Source organism: Dipodomys ordii, unplaced genomic scaffold, assembly GCF_000151885.1.
Source record: "Dipodomys ordii isolate 6190 unplaced genomic scaffold, Dord_2.0 Scaffold12, whole genome shotgun sequence".
Classification (NCBI taxonomy): domain Eukaryota; kingdom Metazoa; phylum Chordata; class Mammalia; order Rodentia; family Heteromyidae; genus Dipodomys; species Dipodomys ordii.
Window position 1 is genome coordinate 23,184,460 of NW_012267228.1, and position 23,160 is coordinate 23,207,619.

Genomic DNA, 23,160 nt, shown 5'->3' on the forward strand with positions numbered 1-23,160 from the left:
TGAATTCTTATTGTAATAACACACTAAGTTTGAAACCAAGAGCAGTACATAGGAAGAACAGGGACATACCTAGGATTGACATATATACTGGTTAATCTTCCTCTCACAATCCTCCAGGTCTATTCACTGCATTCTCTCACTTGCTCTGGGTCCTGGGAGGTACCCCCTTCAAGCTATCCCATATTCTACTGTTTTTAGTTACTTAACTCCTTTGATCTCAGGCTTCTAATTTCCTTAGCCTTCCCAGCCATTGAGAAATACTAGCAAGAGATCAGACAATAGGAATTCCTGCAGATGACCCTTCCCACAAGGACAAAATTGCTCTGACTCTTAATTCCTTTTCTTATCCCTGTAGTTCTGGGAATAGTAATTAGCTACCCAGTGTTAACTTTGGGAGGGGAAAAGTAACCGTTTATTTTTTGTTTTTCACAAACATTTCTTAACTGTGCAACAAATCATTTCATGATAATCTCTTCATTTCAGCAATGTGAGGGGACTTCTGTTCTTTTCAGACCCAAACTGTAGTGAATGAGGCCTGTTGAGTACAGCCAGACAGTTTAAAGACCTTGTGAACTAGGAATTTAGATTCTATTCTCAGGGCATTTTGAAGCCACTGAAATATGACAGACTAATCTGATGCCCACTTAAGGTGGTTATTCTGGATGCTCTTGAGGCTACAGATTGGAGGGAAAGGAAATAAAAATGGAAACACAGAAACCAGGTGGGAACTATACAGGGAGGGAACTATGATACCTGGACCTCTCTGACAGCATAGGAAATAGAGAAATGAATGCATTCAACATAGAACTGATAGACTCTCAGAGAGGAAGTATAAACCAAGAATGACTTAGCTCTCTGAAATGAGCTAGTAGGAGGCAGTGAGGGTGGAGAATTAAGATTTTTTTTTTTTTTGTCGGTCGTGGGGCCTGAACTCTGGGCCTGGATGCTGTCCCTCAGCTCTTCAGCTCAAGGCTAGCACTCTACCACTTGAGCCACAGCACCACTTCCAGGTTTTTCTGCTTATGTGGTGCTGAGGAATCAAACCCAGGGCCTCATGCACGTAAGGCAAGCACTCTACCACTGAGCCACCTTCCCAGCCCCAAATTTTTAAAAAAATAATTTGATGTGTTTTATTTGAAACATGTGAAATATCTAGGGAAAGATTTAAGTAAGCTTTTTGGAGGTCAAAAGATGACTCAGGACTGGAGGATATAGACTGACTTATCAACATATAGATAACATTTAAAGTAGGGTAGAAGTGGATTGATTGGAATACATTGTAAATGTGTGGAAAGATAACAATGAAACCCACCACTGTATATAGATCATATGAGAGAATACAAAAAAAATAGAGTAGAAGTGGACATTATTCAAAGGAAATATTTTTAAGGAAACAAGAACCAAAGAGTTCTTAGTACTTAAGGGTCCTTACAAGCTATTTGAACACAGGTTTTAATCATGCTTCCCAGTGTTAATCAGTGGCATGAAGATAGCTCTTATAAACACTTACCCCTTGTGTTATAAATTTAGGAACGGACTATAAAACTAAATAGTTAATTTACCTCAACTTCTCAAGTTTATTTCAAACCAATAGAATTTTGCTTCAGTGGTGACTTTTGCTAACTTAATTGGTAAATGCGTTTACATTGATAATCTTCTAGCCTAATTCAAATACAAACAAAAGCTTAATTTCACCTTTCCTTTGCTAGAGTATTACAAATTGAAGGAATGTATAAAATGGCACCAGTGTATTTCTATTAATGCAATCCATAAAAACCATAACAATCATTAAGCCTTGCAATAAGACATTTCTTGATGCTTTTCTTTAGGTCCTCTACAAATGATCATCTTCTGACTCCAGGGACATATAGATTTTATTATATGGCTTTCCAGTTTGTATATTGTAGCATTGAACTGTCATGTATAGCATCCATTAGGAGGTTATTGACAAAATGTCCTCTCATATTGAACTAAACACTCGATAAACCACTATAAGTAAATTGTTGTGCTCTTACCTTGAAGGATAGTCTATTGATTCCCCACATGACTATGGCCCTGGCAGAACAACCTTATCTATACTTCCCTCATGGTCACTGTAAAATGTTGTATGATGCCTGTTTTGAAGTCCCAGATAAGTGTGAATCTTATTTTAGCATTGTTAAAATGATATTTTTGTGTATTTTATTACAAATAGCACACTACTAATCATTGCTTTGCTCTATGAGTTTGAAGTCTGCCATTTTGCTAAACAATAAAATAATCCATACCTGCAATAAGAAAATTTGGAGTTAATTCCCAAAGAAACTATTTTCTAACATGTTTTTGTGAGTTAAAGATCTAAATAAATTGATATTCCAACAGAATCATATTGTTAAGATAATAATTCTCCCCTAAATTCATTAGGGTTTTTTTTTGGCAGGAAAATCCTAGTCAGTACTTGTTGTTGTTGTTGTTGTTGATGCTGCTTTTGTAGAAATAAATGGTCTGATTTTAAATTTGTAAGGAAATTCAAAAATAAAGCAAAATAATTTTATGAAAGAATAAAGGTGGAGTACTTGTACTTACTATTTTCAAAATTTTATTATGAGTTCAAGCAGTGCTCTATGGTATGAAGAAGACACACAGATCAATATAGCAGCATAAAGAGTCAAGAAATGAACCCTTATATTTATGGCCAAATTGACTGTTGACAAATTGCTAAGGTAGTTTAAATGGATAAAAGAATAGTTTTTCCAACAAATGCTGCTGGGGCATTTGGATATTCACATGTTTAAAAATTAATATAGGTAGCTGGGTACCAGTGACATGCCTATAATCCTAGTTACTCAGGAGTCTGAGATCTGAAAATTTTGCTGTTCAAAGCCAAGCCCGGGCAGGAAAGTCCATGAGACTCTGATCCCCAGTTAAGCACAAAAAGGCCAGAAGTAGAGCAGTGGTTCAGTGCTAGCCTTGAGCAAAATGCTCAGGGACAATGCTCAGACTCTGAGTTCAAGCCCCATAATGGGCACAAAATACTTAATTTAGACACTTACTTCAGATCATAAGTAAACCCAAACAGATTTTAGACTTAAATGTGAAAGGTAGTGAAAAAAGTGAAAAGAAAACACAAGAAATCTTCATAGCCCTGGGTTAGAAAATCAGTTTATGAATACATATACTAAAACACATTCAATTAAAAGAAAAATATGATAAACTGGACTTAATGAAAAATTTTAAATTCTGTGCTTGGAAAGGTTTTTAAGACAAAACAGGTAAAATAATTGATAATTATATGTATGATAAATTCTTATAGACAAAATCTTAAAAGAACTCATAATTCAATATTAAGAAAACATATCACCAAATTTACAAATTGACAAAATATTTGAAGAGATATTTCACAAAGGAGATACATGAATGGCTACAAAACACATGATACTATTTTCAGCACTTTATATCATTAGGGAGAGGCTAATTAAAGGAACAATGAAATAATGCCTCTTATTCACTTTAATGGCTATAATAAACAAGATGGGAAATATCAAGTATTGATCAAGTTGTGGATAAATTGAAATTCTTATACTTTGCAGTGGAATGTAAAATAGTGCAGTTATATGAAAACATATATATACAACCAGTTGAACTTGGATGTCCTAGTGCATTATTCAGATGAGAAACCTGAGAGAAATCTACAGCTATGTCTGGTGAATGAATAAACAAAATGTGGAATGTCCTTTTAATGTTGTTCTACAATTTAAAAAGTAATGCTATATTCTACATGAATATGTCTCTAAAACATTAGGGAACAAAACCAGATGCAAATTCTTTTTAAAAATTTTTATTTCAATGAACCCTTAGATATGTATCTTAATGTTTTTTCTTTCATGCATGTGTTTCTAATGCACTTATAAGATTATCTCTTTGTTGCTTTGTATGTCCCTCCCCCCTGTTTTCACTATATTTGATGTCAGTATAACTTGAGGAGGAGATGGGGAAAAACCAGTTGTTTAAAGATACAGGTGGACCTGTTGCAACAATGAGAAGTACAAGTTGTCATGTTCAAAAGGAGCTTTACAACGTTGGTGCGGGGGGGGGGGGAGGGGGGGAAGGAAAAAGATTGGGATTGGGGGGGAGGGGGGAGGCTGGGAAGGGATATGAAGGGTAAACAAAGGAGGAGGCTACAATGCTTGGTAAGAAATGTACGCATTATCCTGCCCATGTAATTGTAACCCCTCTGTACAGTATCTTCACAAATAAAATAAAATTTAAAAAAGAAAAAAAATTTTATTTCACTTAAATGAAATTCTGGAAGAGATAAATATTTAGAGACTAAAACTGGATTTAGAGACTAAAAGCACAAGTGGCATAGTGTTCTTCTTGAGCAGAAGAGCTTAGGTACAGTGCCCAGGCCCAGAGTTCAAGCTCCATGACCACCACCATCCACAAGACCAAAAAAAAAAAGAGAGAGAGAGAGAGAGTAGAATTAATGAAACAGAAGAAGCAATCCAAAAATTCACATAGAACAATAAAAGACCCCAAGTAGCATAAGTAATCCTTAGCAGAAAGAACAATGCTGGAGGAATATCAATACCAAACTTCAAACTCTATTACAAAGCCATAGTAATCAAAACAGCTTGATACTGGCACAAGAACAGAAGACCAATGGAATAGAACTGAAGACCCAGAAATGAACCACAGACCTATAGCCACCTAATCTTCAATAAAGGAGTCAAAAAAATAGAATGGAAGAAAGGCAGCCTCTTCAGTAAATGGTGCTGACAAAATTGGTCAAACACCTGTAGAAAACTAAAGTTAGATCCTTATATATCACCTGAACCAGAATCAACTCCAAATGGATCAAAGACCTCGAGGTAATGGCAGACACCCAGAAAACATTACAGTATGGATTAGGTGAAAGTCTAGGGCTCCGTGTCAAGGCTACAATTCTATTAATAAAGACCCAGAAAATACAACAAATCAAAGAAAGGTTGGACAAATGGGATTGCATAAAACTACAGAACTTCTGCATGGCAAAGGACATAGCTAGCAAGAACAACAGAAAGCCAACAGATTGGGAGAAGATCTTCTCTAGCCATACAACAGACAATGGTCTCATTTCTAAAATATACTTAGAACTCAAAAAATTAACCCCCCCAAAAAAATCCTCAAAGAAACAACAGCCTGATTAATAAGTGGGTTAAAGACTTAAAGAGAGACTTATCTGAAGAGGAAGTAAGAATGGCTAATAGACACATGAAGAAATGCTCAACTTCTCTAGCCACAAAAGAAATGAAAATCAAAACAACATTGAGATTCCACCTCACCCCAAGTAGAATGGCTATAATCAAGAAATCTAATAACAACAAATGCTGGAGGGAATGTGGCCAAAGGGAACCCTACTACATTGTTGGTGGAAGTGTAAACTTGTTTAACCTCTCTGGAAAGAACTATGGAGGTTTCTCAAAAGACACATAGAGCTAGCTCCATTATGACCCAGCAATCCCACTTTTGGGCATTTACCCAAAGGACCATAAACAAGGCCATACTAAAGCTACCAGCACAACCATGTTTATCACAGCATTATTCATCATAGCTAAGATAAGGAACTAACCCAAGTGCTCCTCAGTAGATGAATGGATCAAGAAAATGTGATATATATATATATATATATATACATATATGTATGTATATATATATATATATATATGAATTCTATGCTTCCATCAGAAAGAATGGTACCACCCCATTTGTAAGGAAAGACTTGGAAAAAATCATATTAAGTGAAGTAAGTCAGACCCAAAGAAATATAGGTCCCATGGTTTCCTTTATTTGAAATAACTAGTGTATGTCTAGGATATTTTTGGCAGATGAGAAGAATAGCTCAATAGCTAAGTACATATAACCATATAAGATGATGCTAAGCAAAATGAACTCCAAGGCATGGACACAGAAGTTTTTTGTTGTTGTTTTTAATGTACTATGTGATTTCTTGTTTCTTTTGTGTGTTCTTCCCTTTATGCTTTATCTCCTGTTGTCACTGTATTTGATTTTGGTACCCTGGTGTTGTATATATATATTATCTGAATTAGAGAAGGGAAGGGGAACAACAAAATGGTGAGACAAGAGACAAGGGGGAACCAATGGAACAGCGATACTCACAAGACAATATGTTGGAAATGATCTGTAAAACTTGGTGTGGGGGAATTGAGGGGGAAGGAAAGTGGGAGAAAAATGAGGGAGGGGGGTAACAAGTTCAACTAGAAATGTACTTATTATCTTACTTATTTAACTGTGTCCCCTCTGCACATCACCTTGACAACAAAAATTTTTTTTTAACTATTAAAGCATATGGGACCTTTTTGAGATGATAGCAGTATTCTTCAACTAGATCCTGGTGTTAGTAGTTTAACTCCTTAAATATGCTAACATTTTAAATTGTAAATTATAAACCCAATGAAGCTTTTTTTTAAAGGGGATCAAATGATCCTCAAAGAAAGTTCCAAGAACGTAGGTTACTTAAAACCATATGTGTACTATATGCATTGTAATGAATCATAACTAAGAAAAAAGAATCACATTGTGTTTTAATAAGCTTATGAAGGCAGAATTGCTGCTCCTTTTTATTAAGAACAAAAGAATCTTCAATAAATTTAAACTTAGTAGAAGGGATTGAAAAATCTCCACAGAGTAAACATGGAAATAGTATTCCTTGGTTAATTGTAAAGCGTTGGAATGAATGTTTAAGGAAGGTCATGGAACTACCTACTGTTTCCCTTTAAATTTCATTCTATAGCCATGTTTAAAGACAGTATTTTGCACTCTCATTAATTTCTTGTAATTATTGAAAATATGCATTCAAACTTGTTAATTTTTAGGTTAGGGTAATGAAAAAGAAAACCTATTTTGGCTTCAAGAACAAATTATTAGAATAAATGAATCCAATCATCAGAAGTCTGACATCAATTTTGCAAGTTCATTCTAACCCAAAGTGAACACTCACAAATGGTTGTAAATGATTGGACACAGAAAAGAAAAGTGAATAGATAATCTGAATAAATGAGATTATCTACACTCTTGAATGGTTGCTACCATAGAATCATATTCTAACTGGGGTTGCTGTTGTGGGAAAAACTGTCAACCAAAGACAAAGATATAAAGGCAAATTGAAAATTGAATTGAAAAGTAATTTTGCTTTAAAGTGGTTTTCAAATGTAGATGTTAAGTTTGAAATGAATGTTGTTAATGACCATAGCTAGAAGTTATCCACCTGCTGATCAGTAGAATATTATTATAAATGAGGTTGATTTTCCTGTTGACTACCCCATTTTTTTCCTCAACATAGTCTCATTATGTTTTCTATCCCATTGCTGACCCTTAGCTATGAATGCCACTCACTTACACATATAACAATATACTAACTTAAATGTGGGGTTTTAAAAGGCATCTTTAAGTATAAGAGGAGTACAACTAGTGTGGTTTATCTTTTTCATGTTTGTTAAGTCACAGGAGGTTTTAGATCATGAAAATCAAGCCTGAATTACGAGGGAAAAGCTGTTTTACAAGCAGCCGTCCATACAGCAACTAATTGTTCCCCACAAAAGCATATAAGCGTAATGAAGCCTTTAAATAGTCACACATATGCATTTATTTTCTTTCTCTCATGAATGACTAATTTTAATTTTTTAAGTAGCAACTCATTTTGCTTTCAGTACCATTTACGCTGAGCACATGATTTTTGTTCTCCTCTGTAACCAACTATCCTTGATTATGAGATGAGGAAGGTTTGCATATTTATTTTTGCGAAGACAGTAGAATAAGCCTCTCTTGCTATTTGCATGACCTAGTCCTCATAACTGTCTTAAGCTTGAGCACATGATCATTTGGAGATTCGTCTGAACATCAGAGCCATAAAGGCTAGATTTAATTGAGAACTATTTTATATAAAACACATCCTAACCTATATGATGATGAAGCTCATGCTATGCACTTGTTGTATGATTTCTACATAGTTTAATATTGTATGGTTTCTACATAGGTCCTGGGCCATTAAACTATGTAGAAACCATACAACAAATAGATATGTAGAATATATATATATACATATACATGTATATAGTAGATATGTAGGATAGCTATCTATCTACTAGATATCTAGTAGATATATATATATATATATATATAGTAGATATGTAGGATCATATTGACAGATCTACTGTAAATAGCTCAAGAACAAACCTTTTTGTGAAATTTCACATAATTTTGTAAATTCTTCTCTCTGGAATTCTCTTCCTCTAGGTGTATGCATGACTCCTATCCTTATCTTATTCAACTCCATTCAAATTCTATCTTCTGTGTGTGGCCTTTCCTGATTACTGCTTCTAAAATAATGTCTTCTACCCCAACACTCTCTGTCCTCTTATGTGTTTTAGCTTTCTTTATATCCCTTATTAGGAGCTAGTATTCCATATCTGTAATTGTTTACTTATTACTAACTTCTCCAACAGAATATTTGTTTCATGAGGGTGGGGAGTTTGTCTTATTCTCTGTGGTATTCCCAGTGTCTACTTCCATGTTTAGCAATGAGCACATTTGTAGGTTTTCAGAAAATAGTCAAATATATAACTTTGGTAGGATTTCCAAAAGGACAGCTCATCAGTGTTTACTAATTGATTGCAAATTTCTAAACCCCATTCTGTGATAAAAACATAATATATCAGGTCTCAATCCTTGGGGAGTTTATACAATAGCAGAGTAAATGTATTATAGATACCATCCTACTTGATGCCCACACTGCTGCTAGTATTATAACCAAGACTCTCTGAAGCATAGTGAGAAACTACATGGTCTATAATCGCACCCATTTCTGCTTTCTAATATGGAGTCTGTGTCATCCGTAGATGATCTTGTGGCATGTATTAGCTACAAAAGTTTTAGCTTTTAGAAATTTAAAAGTCCAGAAACCCAGAGTTCACTAAACAATTCACAGCCACCCAAGTTGATAAGGTTGGGACTTAGGAGGCTTCCTGTGTGTCAGGCCTCTCTAAGTATGGTCTCAACTACTCACTAGCTCAGTTCTTAAAGCAGTCCTGTAGGTCCTTATTGCTTTCCTTATTACTTGTAGATGAAGAAACTGAGGCATGGTATCATGCAGCTGATGTGGTGAAGCCAGGATTCAAATTCCAAAAACCTGGCTTTAAAATCACCTGAAGCTACATGGGATGATTTGGTACAAATTTGTTCCAGTGGACTTCAGGGCCTTTGGTGCTCTGAGAACCCATTCCACCTATTGATATGTTGGGGAATTTGGGCCTCAAAGGCAGCCCTTACCCTTTGGGAATTGGGCATCAATTTGCTCTCCCCTTCTACTCTTTAGGTAGTCAGTCCTGTGGTATATGTGTACATGTTTCCAGAAGTCCTGATGAAACAGCATTGTCACTAGTGGTGTGCACGCTATTGGTTTTTCCTTTTATTGTCTTATCCTCCCAACTCTCTCACTTCTGCTTCATCGAATCAGCTCTCAGACTACTCACACCTACTTCCTTATCTCAGACTATTCTTGAAGGCCTACTCCTTAAGGAGGCTGTATAACACCATTTCAAAGAATTGGATTGCCAAAGAGATTCACAAGAATAGGGCTCCTTAGCCTAGTACTGAGTTTTATTAATAAGTCCAAAGGTACAATTTTTTTGTGCCAATACTAGGACTTGAGCTCGGGGTCTAAGAGCTGTCCCTTTGCTTTGTCACTCTACCACTTGAGCCATTGCTCCAATTCCAGCTTTGGGGTGATTAATTGGAAATAAGAGTCTCGTGGACTTTCCTGCATAGGCTGGCTTCAAATTGTGATCCTTAAGGCTGGAAAGGTGGCTAAGTGGTAGAGTGCTTGCCTTCCATGCATCAGGTCCTGGGTTTGATTCCTCAGCACCACATAAGCAGAAAAAGCTGGAAGTGGTGCTGTGGCTCAAGTGGTAGAGCGCTAGCCTTGAGCTGAAGAGCTGAGGGACAGCACCCAGGCCCAGAGTTCAGGCCCCACGACCAACCCCTTTGCCCCCCCCAAAAAAATAATCTGATCTTTAGATCTCAGCCTCCTTAGTGGCTAGGATCTCAAGCCTGAGCCACTGGCACTGGCTAAGGAGATAAATTTTGAGGGAGAGAAAGATCTGGAATTGCTATTGCAATTCTCCAGTTCTTTCTAAATGTACTTTAACTCAGATTTAACAGATGAGTTCTCCAAGCAATACCAGAGGGAGTATCACTTACCCAAAGATAGCTATTTGAGTAGAGCCATAAATTCAAGCTCCACAGGCAGTTACTAACTTCTGGAATTGTTAGATAGACTTTAAAATAATTTGCCATTTGTCATTATTCCTTGACTTTTTTTTAGTCTGGAAGCTTCCTGGCTTTTCCACTTATAGCTTGACCAAGTTTCTTAAGACCTCTGAACATTATCACTATAGTAGTAAGAGGTGAATATTGAGTCCTGTATCAAAGACTTAATGGGAGGAATAAATGCAACAACTTTGTCAAGATGCAACACAAGTTCTGGTCAATGGTAGGGATTTAGATGTTGCCTTTCCATTTCCCTTCCTTTTCTAACTGTATACAATCCTAGCCTTCAAAACTCCCTACTGAGGTCTTCTTGCTTTTTACATCATAGCCTATTTACAAATCTGAAGGATTTGTCCGTGGAAAAAGATCATCACATTCACACACAAAATGCAAATATAAGCTATGTCCAGCCAACACACTGTTGGGGAGGAGTTGGGGAAATATTTTCTTCCAGGAGGAAAGATCAACCTAGTCTGCATTTTTATAATTACTACTCAACTCAACTTTAAAAAAAAAGGAAACATGGTTAAGAAAGTAGTCACTGGAATTAATTTTCATACTCAGTAATAATTTTCTTTAGATAAATTAGTGCACTATAACAGATTCCACCTCCGTCTTACTATCTGGACGGCATCCTTCAGGGAAGGCTTTACTTGGGATGGTGGTTGGAAGGCAAGAATTTGTGACCTTTTGGAAGAGTGGATGCAGAATGGAGCCAAAACAATTTCTAACGGAGAAATTTAATAATTCTTACTACCTTTTTTTAAAAAAATGAAACTTCAAAATATGTTCTCTGACCATCATAGATTTAAATTAAAATTAATAGCAATATAACATATAGAAAAGACATTAATTTCTGGAATTTAAGTAGCATGTTTCTAAATAACACAAGATTCAAAGCAGAACTCTTAAGGGATAATAGAAAAATTTCAGATTGAATGATTAAGGGATAATAGAAAAATTTCAGATTGAATGAAATTAAAGCACTACTTTATCAAAATTTGTGGGATGAAACTAACATATATAGAATTAAATTTAGAATTTTAAAGGTTCAGATGAAACGTGCTTAAATAGCAAACTTTTCACCCTAGAAGCTAAGACAGAAATAAAGAAAAAATTTAACCTAAAATAAGTAGAAGAAAGGAAATGATCAATATAAAATCAAGAACCAATAAAATGGAAAATAAAGAGTAAAGAATTTTTACACAGCCAAGTTGTTGCTTTGAAAAAATAAACATAATAAATATGTCCATTAAAGAAATTGTATCTTTAAGCAAAATCTTTCCACAAAAATCATATTAAGTAAGCCAGACCCGAAGAAACATATGCACCATGGTTTCCCTCATTTGTAATAATTAGGATGTCTAGGATAGTTCTAGCAGATGATCAAAATAGCTCCATAGCTATGTATATATGACCATAAAAAATGATACTAATCAAAATGAACTTTAAGATACAGAAGCGAGGTATTTTTTAATATACTGTGTGAAATTTGATTTTTTTCATTGTTCCCCCCCCTTTGTTTTATCCATTGCACTGTTTTTTTATTTTGGTACCCTGTGTCTTATATATACATTTATCTGATTTGGGGAAAGGAAGGGGTCTAACAAAATAATGAGACAAATGACGAAGTGTAAACCAGTGCAACAGCAATACAAGACACTATGCTGGAAATGAACTTCACAACTTGGAAGGGAGGGGGGTCCAGGGGAGGAGGAAAAGTGGTAGAAAATGAGGGAGGGGGTAACTCAGTACCTTACTTGGGTAACTTAACCCCTCTGTACATCACTTTTACAATAAAATAAATTTAAATTTAAAAAAACCTTTCCACAAAAACTTCAGACATTGGTGAATACTGTTAACATTTTTAAATGAACTAGCACCTTTTAAATCAAAGTGTTGTTTACAAAGAGAGAAGGAAACATTCTCAAATCATTTGGGGATGGTGGTACTAGACCTGGGGCTTAAACTCAGGGTCTGAGCATTGTCCCTGAACTTCTTTTGCTCAAGGCTAGTGCTCTACCACTTGAGCTACAGTTCCAGTTCCAGTTTTTTTGATAGTTTAGTGGAGATGAGTCTCACAGACTTTCTTGCCTAGAATGGATTCAAACTAGGATCCTCAGATCTTGGCCTCCTGATTAGCTAGGATTTTAGGCATGAGTCACTGGCACTCAACATTCCCAAATCATTTTATGGGATCAACTTAATATACTGTGTTTGAAAATCAGCTAGATAATTCAACATAGAGACAAGTGAAAAAAAAATAAGATTCTCTCAATCAATGCAGAAAAAGCATGTGGAAAAATTCTATATCCTTTCTTGATTTTTAAAGAAACTGAAAAAGTAGACATAAAAGTGAGTATAAAAGAACAATCTCAGCTGATCGCAGAAACCTAAATGTGACATATCCTTAGTAGGCATGTAGGAAGGTCATATTCCATCAGTGATTTAGGAACAAGGCAAGGGCTGTCTACTCTCATCACTTCTATTTAGTATATGTTCAGGGTTCTAGCACCAGTGCAGTAATGCAAGAAAAAGAAATGAACGACATAAAGATAGAAAAAGCAGAAGTAAAACAGCCTTTGATTCACCAAGGACATGATTATTTATGAAGAAAATTCTCAGAATATATGTAACAGCTACTGGAACTCATGATTGAATTAAGCAAGGTCACAAGAAACAAGATCTGTATATAAAAATCAATTGTATTTCTATATACTAGTAGCAAATGTCCCAGAAATTGAGTTAGAAAATTCATTTTCAATTATGTAGTAAAACAAAATACTTAGAAATAATTTAACAAAAGATGTATAAGACTTCAAGCATGCAAACTATAACAGTTTTAGAGAAATTAGATAAGGCCTAAATAAATGGAGATACATATCATGTTAGTGGATTTGAAGGTTCAATAGTGTTCTCCTAAAATTGATCTTTAGATTCAATTTAGCATAGCCAATAAACTCTCAAAAACTTTTTAATAGGAAATGGTAAATGGATTCTAAAATCTATATAGAAAAGTAAAGTCTAAACAAATCTTGAACAAAATAAAGTTGAAGTTTCTTTACCTATCAAAATAGTATATAATTGGTATAAGAAAGAATAAATGAGTCACTAAGAAATGTATCAAGAGGAAATCCAGAAATAGATCCTCAAACAAACATGTATGTTTGCGTTTATATATATACATAGTGTGTGTGAGGATCTCTTTCACACAAATATGTATATACATATATAGTGGCTATATAAATTTACAGATATATGCACACACATTTATAGTTGCTATCATTAGAACTTAGTTTGTTAGTACCTTCATCTACTTGATATGGTGGTGATTTGGGACATTGCATGGACCTTTAAGTGCTGGCACCTAGTTGGGAGTCCTTAGAGTATTGAGATGCTACCTTCAGAAAGGATTAAGGTAAATATTGTGAGACTGTTAGTTCTTGCAAGAGTAAGTTGTTATAAGAGTGAGCCCAATTCCTGCATTGTCCTCTAGCTCCCTCTCTAGAAATTAATGTCTTTCTCCGACATCATCTTTTCAGATTGTGATGCTAGTACCATGCCCTTGAGTCTCCATAAATAAGTCTCATGTGTTTCCTTATATTAACAGAAAATGAACTAATACAAGATAATAAATAATTTTCAACAAAGTAATAAGCAATTTCAATAAGGGAAAATGAGCTTAATAAGTGGTGCTGGAATGATTGAATAAACTACAAAAAGAAAATAACTTCCCCTCCATTGTCTCATACAACAAAGAGGAACTGATTTGAGGTTTCTCATAGACTGAATGAAAAAACAAAGACTATAAAGGTCTAGGAGGAAATATACTGTATTTGCAACTTTGTGCTAGGCAAGGAATTTTTTTAAGGATATATAAAGCACAAGTATAAATAATGACAAACTGATTTCATGAAAATGAAAACTTCTGCTAATCAAAAAGCATCCCCATAAGTGAATATAAAATGCATACAATTCTTTTATGTATAGTGCTTGATAACTTTCTTTTAGTTGGAAATTAGTTTCAAATTAAAAGTTAAAGCTGGGAACCCGAGGCTCATGCCTGTAATCTGAGATCTGAAGATTGTAGTTGGAAGACAGCCTGGGCAGGAAAAGTCAGTGAGACTTATCTCCAATTAATCCCCAAAAAGCTGAAAGTGGAGCTGTTTTCCAAGTGGTAGAGCACCACCAGCCTTGAGCAAAAAAGCCCTGGGACAATATGCAGGCTCTGAGTTCAAGCACTAGGACAATACTGTTAAGAAAATAGAGAATAGAAGAGGCTGGAGGTTTGGCACAACACAGTACCTACTTAGCATTCACAAGGCCCTGGGTTTACCCTAGAGTTCCAGTATATAAAGTATGTAATGAATTATATACATATTACATATTATCAGTCTTAAAATGAACACTAAATTTGTACAAATTTTATTCTAGTGATGAAGCAAGACCTTATTTATTTTTATAAATATATCTTAATCATGAAAGGAAGAATGTGGGCCCTGTACTAGCTTCCAACACTGGACAATAAATTTATAAACTTCTTACCTTAGTATAAAACTTCTAACATTTAGCTTCTCTGCATCTCTCTGTCATGTTCCTTATCTACTACAAATCTTACCATCAATACTGTCTAAAGCAGATCATTTTTGGTATCTTCTAGTTTAATCTTTTTGTTGTTGGTGGTGGTGGTTTTGGGGCTTGAATTAGGCCTAGGCGCTCTTCAGCTCAAAGCAAGCGCTCTATCACTTGAGCCACAGCACCACTTCCAGTTTTCTGGTGGTTAATTGGCGAGAACAGTCTCATGGGCGTTCCTGCTGGGCTGGCTTTGAACCATGATCCTCAGATCTCAGCCTCCTGAGTAGCTAGGATTACAGGTGTAAGCCACCAGTGCCTGGCAGGTTGAATCTTTTTCTTTTTGTAGTTTTTCACCTGCTTTTTTTCCTCTAGAATAAATACTCAGATTATATCTATATCATTATATCACTGGTATATTCCAAGAAATGCTTCATAGCTCAGTTTGAATGTGAATGAATAAATGAATGTTCACATTGGCCAATATGTGACAATATATTTAAATATTATTCTGGTTGGAGTTTGATCTTTAATAATTTAAATAAAAATTATTTAGTTTCATCCTTACAAACAGAAAACTTTTGATAACAACATCAGGTCACAGATAACTCTTGGCTTAAACCCTCCCTCTTTGTGCTTAATTTCCATGCCCTAATCAGAACTTTTTTTTTTCAGTACTGGGGATTGAATTCAGGGCCTCACAGCCAGATAAACACTATACTTCATGAACCTTCATGTGTTAGTTATTTTTTTTAGTTATAGTCTTGTTTTATGCCTAAACCTCTGCCTATGCCTCATATTTGTCTTTTCTTGGATGGCTGGAATGACAGGCATATGTCATAATGTCTAGGTGTTGTGCTTCCCTTGTATCTGAGATGACAGGCTAAGGCTATCACACCAGTTGTTGGCTAAGATGCAGTCTCACATTTTTTTTGCCTGGACTAGCCTTGTGCCTCAATCTCTGCCACTCAGGTAGCAAGGATTATGGGCTTGTAGCACCATTTCCTGCTCTTCTCCTTAATTAGTACTTTCTATAAACAATATGTAATAGCACCCCTACTTTCTACATATGTTTGATACTACACCCCATTAGTAAAATGTCTGTGCACACATAGCACATTGTACATACTCATTATACCCGCACACCTAGCACATGTACATATGTTGAAGTGAAATATTGCATTTACTTATACATCAAAACATAATACTACCATAGTGTTGATACTTTAGTGTTTTAAGCCTTAGTTATGATAATATGTTGAAAGGGTTTCTTGCTTTTAAGTGAATTTATGGTAATTAATGTAGAGGGGGATAATTTTTTAGGTTTCAGTATATCCTGAAATCATCTCACCAAATTTTTTTATATTTTTTATTGTAAAGATACTTTACAGAGAGAGGGGTTACAGTTACCTAAATAAGGTAATGAGCACATTTCCTATAGAGCATTGTTACCCCTCCTTTGTTTTCCCCTAACCCCCCTTTCCTCCCCACCTTCCCAACTCATCCCCCCCCTCCCAAGTTGTAAAGTTCATTTTCAAAATAGTGTCTTGCACATCTCATTGTTACAATGGGTTATCCTGTATCCTCATTTCAGCTTTTTGGTATTTCCCTTCCCCTCCCCAAATTAGAAAAATGTATATATAAGGTGTAGGGCACCGGAATCAAATATAGTGAAAGCAAGGGTTATACCATGGGGGGAGAACATACAAGAGAAATTAAAAAAAATCATATGGTACAATATAAATACATTAAAAACAACAGCAACAAAGATAAAACCACTTTTGTCCCTATCTTGGGGTGCATTTAGCTTAGCATCATCTTATATGGTCATATGTACATAGCTTTTTATCTTTTCTGCTTGTTCTAGACATATACTAGTTATTGCAGATAAAGGAAACCATGGGACCTATGTTTCTTTGGGCCTGGCTTACTTTACTTAATATAATTTTTTCCAAGTCTTTCCATTCCTTAACAAATGGGGAAGTATTTCTGATGGAGGCATAGAATGCCATTATATAGATATATATGTAATGACATATACACACACACCACATTTTCTTGATCCATTCATCTATTGAGGGGCATCTGTGTTGGTTCATATCTTAGCTATGGCATCTCACCAAATTTTTTACTGTATTTATTCTTAACATTGTTTGATGATTGTTTTTCCATGACAAGATATGTAGGAAATAATGAGAATAGAAGTGGGGAGGAGGAGGAGGAGGCCTGGAAGGGCTACAGAATGGGCTATGTTGATTTTTTAAATAGTCGATTATACTATAAATATTGACAGTGAATCTTAATTAAATGACTCCTTAGGGCATTGTTAATTATAGAAAATTAGCACTGTAGTACATCGAGACAGTCTAAACATGAGGACAAAAATGCTACTTATTCTCAGAGAAAAAGAGTTTTTCAGGAAGCATTAATTCTGTACTATGGCAGCCTGAGACAGATTTGGAGATTTTCAGCTTGCTGTGTTACCTCTGAGACCTAAAAGAAGCAGAATATAAAAATGAGCCTCTATCAGTTTGAAGCAAACCTAATCTTTGTGATCATGGTTGTGGTCTAAATCTATTAAAGATGTTCAAATTCAGTGTCCTTGGTATCACTGTAGGTTGACCTGAATAGTGAGCAATAAACTTGTGTATTATAATTCTAGTTGGAAGATATGTGCTTAGGAAGTGAAACCGACAGTCAGTGTTTTGTGCCTGTCTCTAAGCAGACTAAGAGCCTATATAAAATGACAGGTGCATTTTTAGGGAAAGAAACCCATAATGTTTTCCTATTTAGTAGGTGACGGTATGTCCCAAGATAACACATGCTTAAGGGGCTGGAACGAGCCTGGTTATTAAAAGCTAGCCGTTTCTCAGTTCATACAAATTGAATTTTTCTCATCGTCTGGAGTACTATGGAAATCTAGTGTAGAGTACAGAAATAAATTAGCATATTAAGTAAATTTATACATTCTGCCTTGTGAGCACTTTGCATTTAAGGAAGAAATTTTATTACTTCTTCAAAGAAAATGGCAATTCTTAAAAATTCTGTGTTCAAACTCCCTGTTGGACAGGGTTCGTATGTATAAGCATTTTGATGATTATCCAAAGAAGTAGTAATTAAATTGATAGGAATGTTTTCTGTTCTCTTTTTTTTTGTCAGAATTACTGATTTAAGAAACATCAAAAGAAGATTGTATTTATCAACAGTCCATAAGGAACTGTCTTCAACCCCTCTTCATGCAAAAATCCCACTCTTCATGATCAAGCGCAAAATTGTAAGTATCACAGAATGTTGCCTAAATTGTTAAATTCAATTCAGTAAGTATTAATAATGTGGGCCTACTTTATGAGTGAGGCACATTGCCCTTCCTTCCTCTCCCTTGAAAACTGTAAGGTGAGAAGTGTTATAATGGCACTATAGAAAAGCACAGTGCAGAGGGAAGGTACTACTGGGAATTTGAAAGGCAGAGAAACCCATTGAACTGCCAGGAGAGTTAATACTTCCTGTCGACAGGAGAGGTCTATGGGATTTCACAGGAGGAAATGGGAAACTGAGCAAGAAAGTGAAGTGTGGAGAATGCAGAATAGAGAATGAAAAACATTGTTACTAGATTTTTTAAATACCAGTTCTACAATACAAAAACTCGATATAGATTGGAGATTTTGGGCTCCTTGTGTAACCTGTAAAGGGCCTGGGTCAACTGACAGCCTTTCTTACTTTATTTTGATTTTGATTTGGAATTTTTCTCAATACTGTATTTCTATTCCATCCCTTCGAATATATACTTAATTCTTTCCTGTAAAGTGACTCATTTTCTTGTTTACATTTACTTTTTATTGAAGAATGACTTTTATTGTTTTTATTATTTTTATTTAAAAATGCTAAAAAAATAAAAAAAAACAGAGGGGTTACAGTTGCATAAGTCAGGCAAAGAGTACATTTCCTTTTGGACAATGTTCCCTTTCCCTCACTCTCTTCCAGTTTTTCTCTCCCATCTAACCCACAAGTTGTATTTTCAGCAAGTTGATTTTCAACATAGTGTCCAGTGAGTACCATTGCTGCATTTATTCATCCTTTGTCCTTCTATTTCTGTGCTCCCCTCTTATCCTCCCAAAGACATATAAATGAATAAATGACAAAAAAGAAAACAAAGATAGCAAATTTAAATCGCTTAAATTTAATTTTAAAGAAATCTCTATATCACTTTTGTAAATGGAAAATCAATATGACTTTCCAAAATTAAATATCAATATACTAAAAACAACAGAGTGAGGCTGGAGGAGTGGTAGAGTACTCACCTAGTATGTGCAAGACTCTAGATTCTATCCCCAGCACAACACAACAGCATTGTAATATGTCGCTACACCTGGTACCCTTTTAAAGGCCCTGTCCTGTCACTTGCTTTCTCACTTAAAAAGAGTTCATCAAAAATTGGATAAATTTGACAATTTTGCCCTGGCACAGTTAGAAGGATTGAAAGAAAACTGATAAAGGGAAATTTGTATTCTGTGATCCAGAGTTATATAACACTACTCATATGTATCATCCAGTCATTTGACAAATGCTGTGCGTTCCACTCTTTGGGAACCACTGTGATGGAGAAGAAGAGCCACTGAAAGCTTTTGAATTCAGGAAGGAACACACAGTTGGTTCTGTACCTTGGGTAGATTATTTTGTTAATGATAATCTATAATGATTTGAAAGTATAGAAAATGAAGGTGAGGAGACCATTTTCCAGATTGCATTAATGAAGAATAAGTGGTAGTGGCAGAGGAATGAATACGAAGCAATGTCACAAATATACAAACAATTATAAATAAAACTGTACATATATATGATACATACTATAAAAGTAACAACAAAGAGTCTAGCTCTGAAATTCAGTTTTGTTAAATATATAACATGTGAATTATTTGACATGGTTGAGAATGTAGAATCAGAGTTCTGGCACATTCTTCTGTAATAATTCCTATGTAATAATTCCTCTGTAGTAATTCCTCATCTATGAAGTGCAGATAGCGAAGTGTATCCCCATGAAGGTTTCTAGGGGAAGGTGATACCTGACTTAATAAATATAAGACTCTTCTGCCATAGAGTAAGTACTAGGTTAGGACTATAACTGCCCTTTGCTCTTAAGATGTTGCTTACTCTAGGAAAGCCTATATGACAATACTTTCTGCAGATTAGTTATTTGGGGAACAGCTTGTCATTGTCATTCACAATATTACAATTCTTATAATACTTCTCCACCATATACTTTGTCACTTATGTAGTTGCCTGTCTCTCTCATTAGATTACAAACTTGTAATATTGTGCTTTGGTCCCCAGTTCTTATCAGTAGGTGGCACATAGGAAGTAAATGTAGAATATATAGAATATAAATGTAGAATATGCTTACAGGTCTTCACATGCATTGTAACATAGGAGATAAAATGAATAGTTTTCATAGCCAAATTATATAAGCTTCTTAAATATGCTTGGTAATTCCACAAATGTTCAGGAGTTTTCAAATATATATTAGGAAGATCTTGCTCTCATTTTCTTTAGTTTCCTCCCAAGCTAACAAGTACACATGGTAACAAAGGGTCCTTCCTTTCCACTATGGATATACTTTATCCGTAGTGAGCCCTACTAAATTAAAGCTGAGTGATATTTTTGAAGCAATTTCTACAAAGATCAGCACAGGGATCCAACCCCTCCTTCATTCAGGTGCCATAGGTGATCATAGGTGTCACTGTGATCATTGGAACTAGTTTCCTGCTTTTCTCAGTGTATTCAATTTTTCCTGTCCTTCAGAAACCAGTGGTTATTTTAGTAGTAAACCTCAAGGCAACATTCTAAAAACACTATGGCTGACATTTATAAATCAGAAGATCACAGAATATTCCTGATTTCTGACTTGTTTTGAAAAACCTCAGATTTATAAGGAGCCCGTTTTCTAGCTCAGCAAGAAGTTGGCTTGAGCAGAGTGGTAACTGCACACTTTTAAGGGAGCTGAACATTCTCTGTGAACTTGAATCCTCTCCACTCCTCTAAGTTATATAGGTGACCCAGACCTTCCTGCTTCACTCAGTTAATTTGTCTGCATAGCTTCTCTAAGTGTTTAGTTTGCAACCCCAGATTTAGAAGATATCTGCCATAGCTTCTTGGCCTTAGATCAATTGTAGAAAATATCTGAAAAGAGGTTCTCTTTCCTTGGTTCTTTATCTAAGTATTTTAGACAGTGAACAAGTTAATATTCTTACAACCATGCCAATATGAATATTTATATTAGCTACTTTCTGTTTCAATTATCCTTAAATATTAACCTTTCAAAATTATTTTTATATTATTTTAATTATGAAGAGTTACCTTAGCATTACAACTATAAAAATTTATACATTTAACTTTTTTTAGTGGTACAAAAAGTTTTTAATTAATAGCCATCAATTAAACAAAACAAGTACACTTAGACCTCACTGAAATCAATTTACTACTTAAATAAAACTGATTGCGTCAGGTAAACATCACTGCCTTCTACCAAAGTATAGATTAATATGCAATAAATTTAATTTTATTTGAATAAGAAATTCAATTACAAGATGTCATTTAGAGTAAATTATTCATTAGAGATATGATAATGTCATATGGTAAATTACAATGACATATTTTTAGTAACATTTCTATTCATTTAAATGGATAAAATAATCTTTAGCAGTTGCTTTTTTAAGCTATAACTGATAGTGTATGTTATAGTTCTTATTACAACCTAGAATCTTCTTATCAAAGATCATGTTATCTGTATGGCCAATGATTGGAAATTTGAGATTTTAACAGTATTTAATTTCTTCAGTATCACTGAACAAGAAGAGAATGAAGGAGGCAGGCTTATCAAATGTGAGGTCATTTAGAGCTACACATAAGCTACAATCATAGAATGTCTCTTAATAGAACTTTCTAGCCTACAATTCATTATAATATTTGAGGGTCTATGAATGTTCCATCTCATCTATGTGAATGTCATTTTTAAAAATCAGATTTTTTTCTTATTTATCTGTCTATCTAGTATGGGTATTGAAGATATGAGGAAGAAAGAATTGTCTTTTGTCTTCTTCTATTCATTTTGAATGCTTACAAAGACATAACTAGTTTGAAAGAAGTTTGTTTGAAAAAGAGGCTGTTTAGCCAACTTTAGGATCAGCCCATTTTTAAATCATATGCCCAAGCAGGATACTGTTGGGTTTGAAGTGTGGCCTCCAGAGCTAAATATACATTTTCAGTTTTTAGTTCTGTTGCTTCTTGACTATAGTCCCTTGGCCAAGTAAATTAATGTCTCCGTGCTTCAGTTTTCTCTTAGACAGTGTCCGTGGAAGAACAGACTTTAATAGTGTACTGTTGAGATTCATTGAGAACAGTATAACACAGAGTAATATAAGCTCGTAGTAAGTGCTCAGTTAATGTTGGTAACATAGTTACTATCTTACCATTTTCTGTAGACATGAGTCCATTAACTGTTAATATGATGTCAAAATAAACATCTGTGTCAATTTCAATTAGTAAGTCTTTATTAAGTTCCTACTATGGGCCAAATATATTTGGATCTAAACGATACAGAGTCTTCCTCCTCAAGGAGATTATAATGTTAGAGAAAAGGCAAATATGTAAAATAGTACTGGTAGTGGGCAGTGGTAAACACCATTGCTACTAAAGGAATATGCTGGACTTAGATAATTAGGTTGGAAATCACTGCAAATAACTTATTTTCCTGATGGAAGAACATTTAAGATTTTTAAAAAGAAAACTGATGTGTATGATGGCTCACACCTGTAATCTCAGCTACTTGTGAGACAGAGATGAGGAAAGTTGCATTTTGAAGCCAATGTGTGGTAGAGGGGGGAGTTAGGAAGAATCCATCTTAGCCAGTGTCTGGATGTGGTGGCTTATGCCTATCACCCTATTTACAAAGAAAGCGAAAGTTGGATCATGGTCCAGGCCAACCCAGGCATAAATGTAAAACTATCCCAAGAGTATCTAGAACCAAATGGCTGACAGTAGACCTCAAGTAGTAGAGTGTCTGCCCAGCAATAGCAAATACAAGGCCCTGATTTCAAACTCCAGCATCCAAAGCTCAACAATATAGCACAGTGTTCATCTTACATTATACAAAGTGAGAAAACATGGCTTTGAAGTTTAAGGTAAGCTTAAACAAAGAGTTAAACCAATGAGCTGAGTATGGTAGTATATACCTATTAACCCATCTGCACAAAGTAGAAGGTAAGAGGATTTCATTGTGGGATTAGCCCT

At 35.0% G+C, this 23,160-nt stretch overlaps 1 protein-coding gene across 1 annotated transcript in view; it reads left to right on the plus strand.

Annotated features, from left to right (window-relative positions):
* LOC105981307 (chromosome unknown open reading frame, human C3orf67) overlaps positions 1-23,160 on the plus strand; it is a 219,018-nt gene that overhangs the window by 65,683 nt on the left and 130,175 nt on the right. Inside the window, exon 5 of the mRNA XM_013010418.1 lies at positions 18,037-18,151. Coding sequence (XP_012865872.1) covers positions 18,037-18,151 — 115 coding nt within the window. The remainder of the gene's footprint in view (positions 1-18,036; positions 18,152-23,160) is intronic.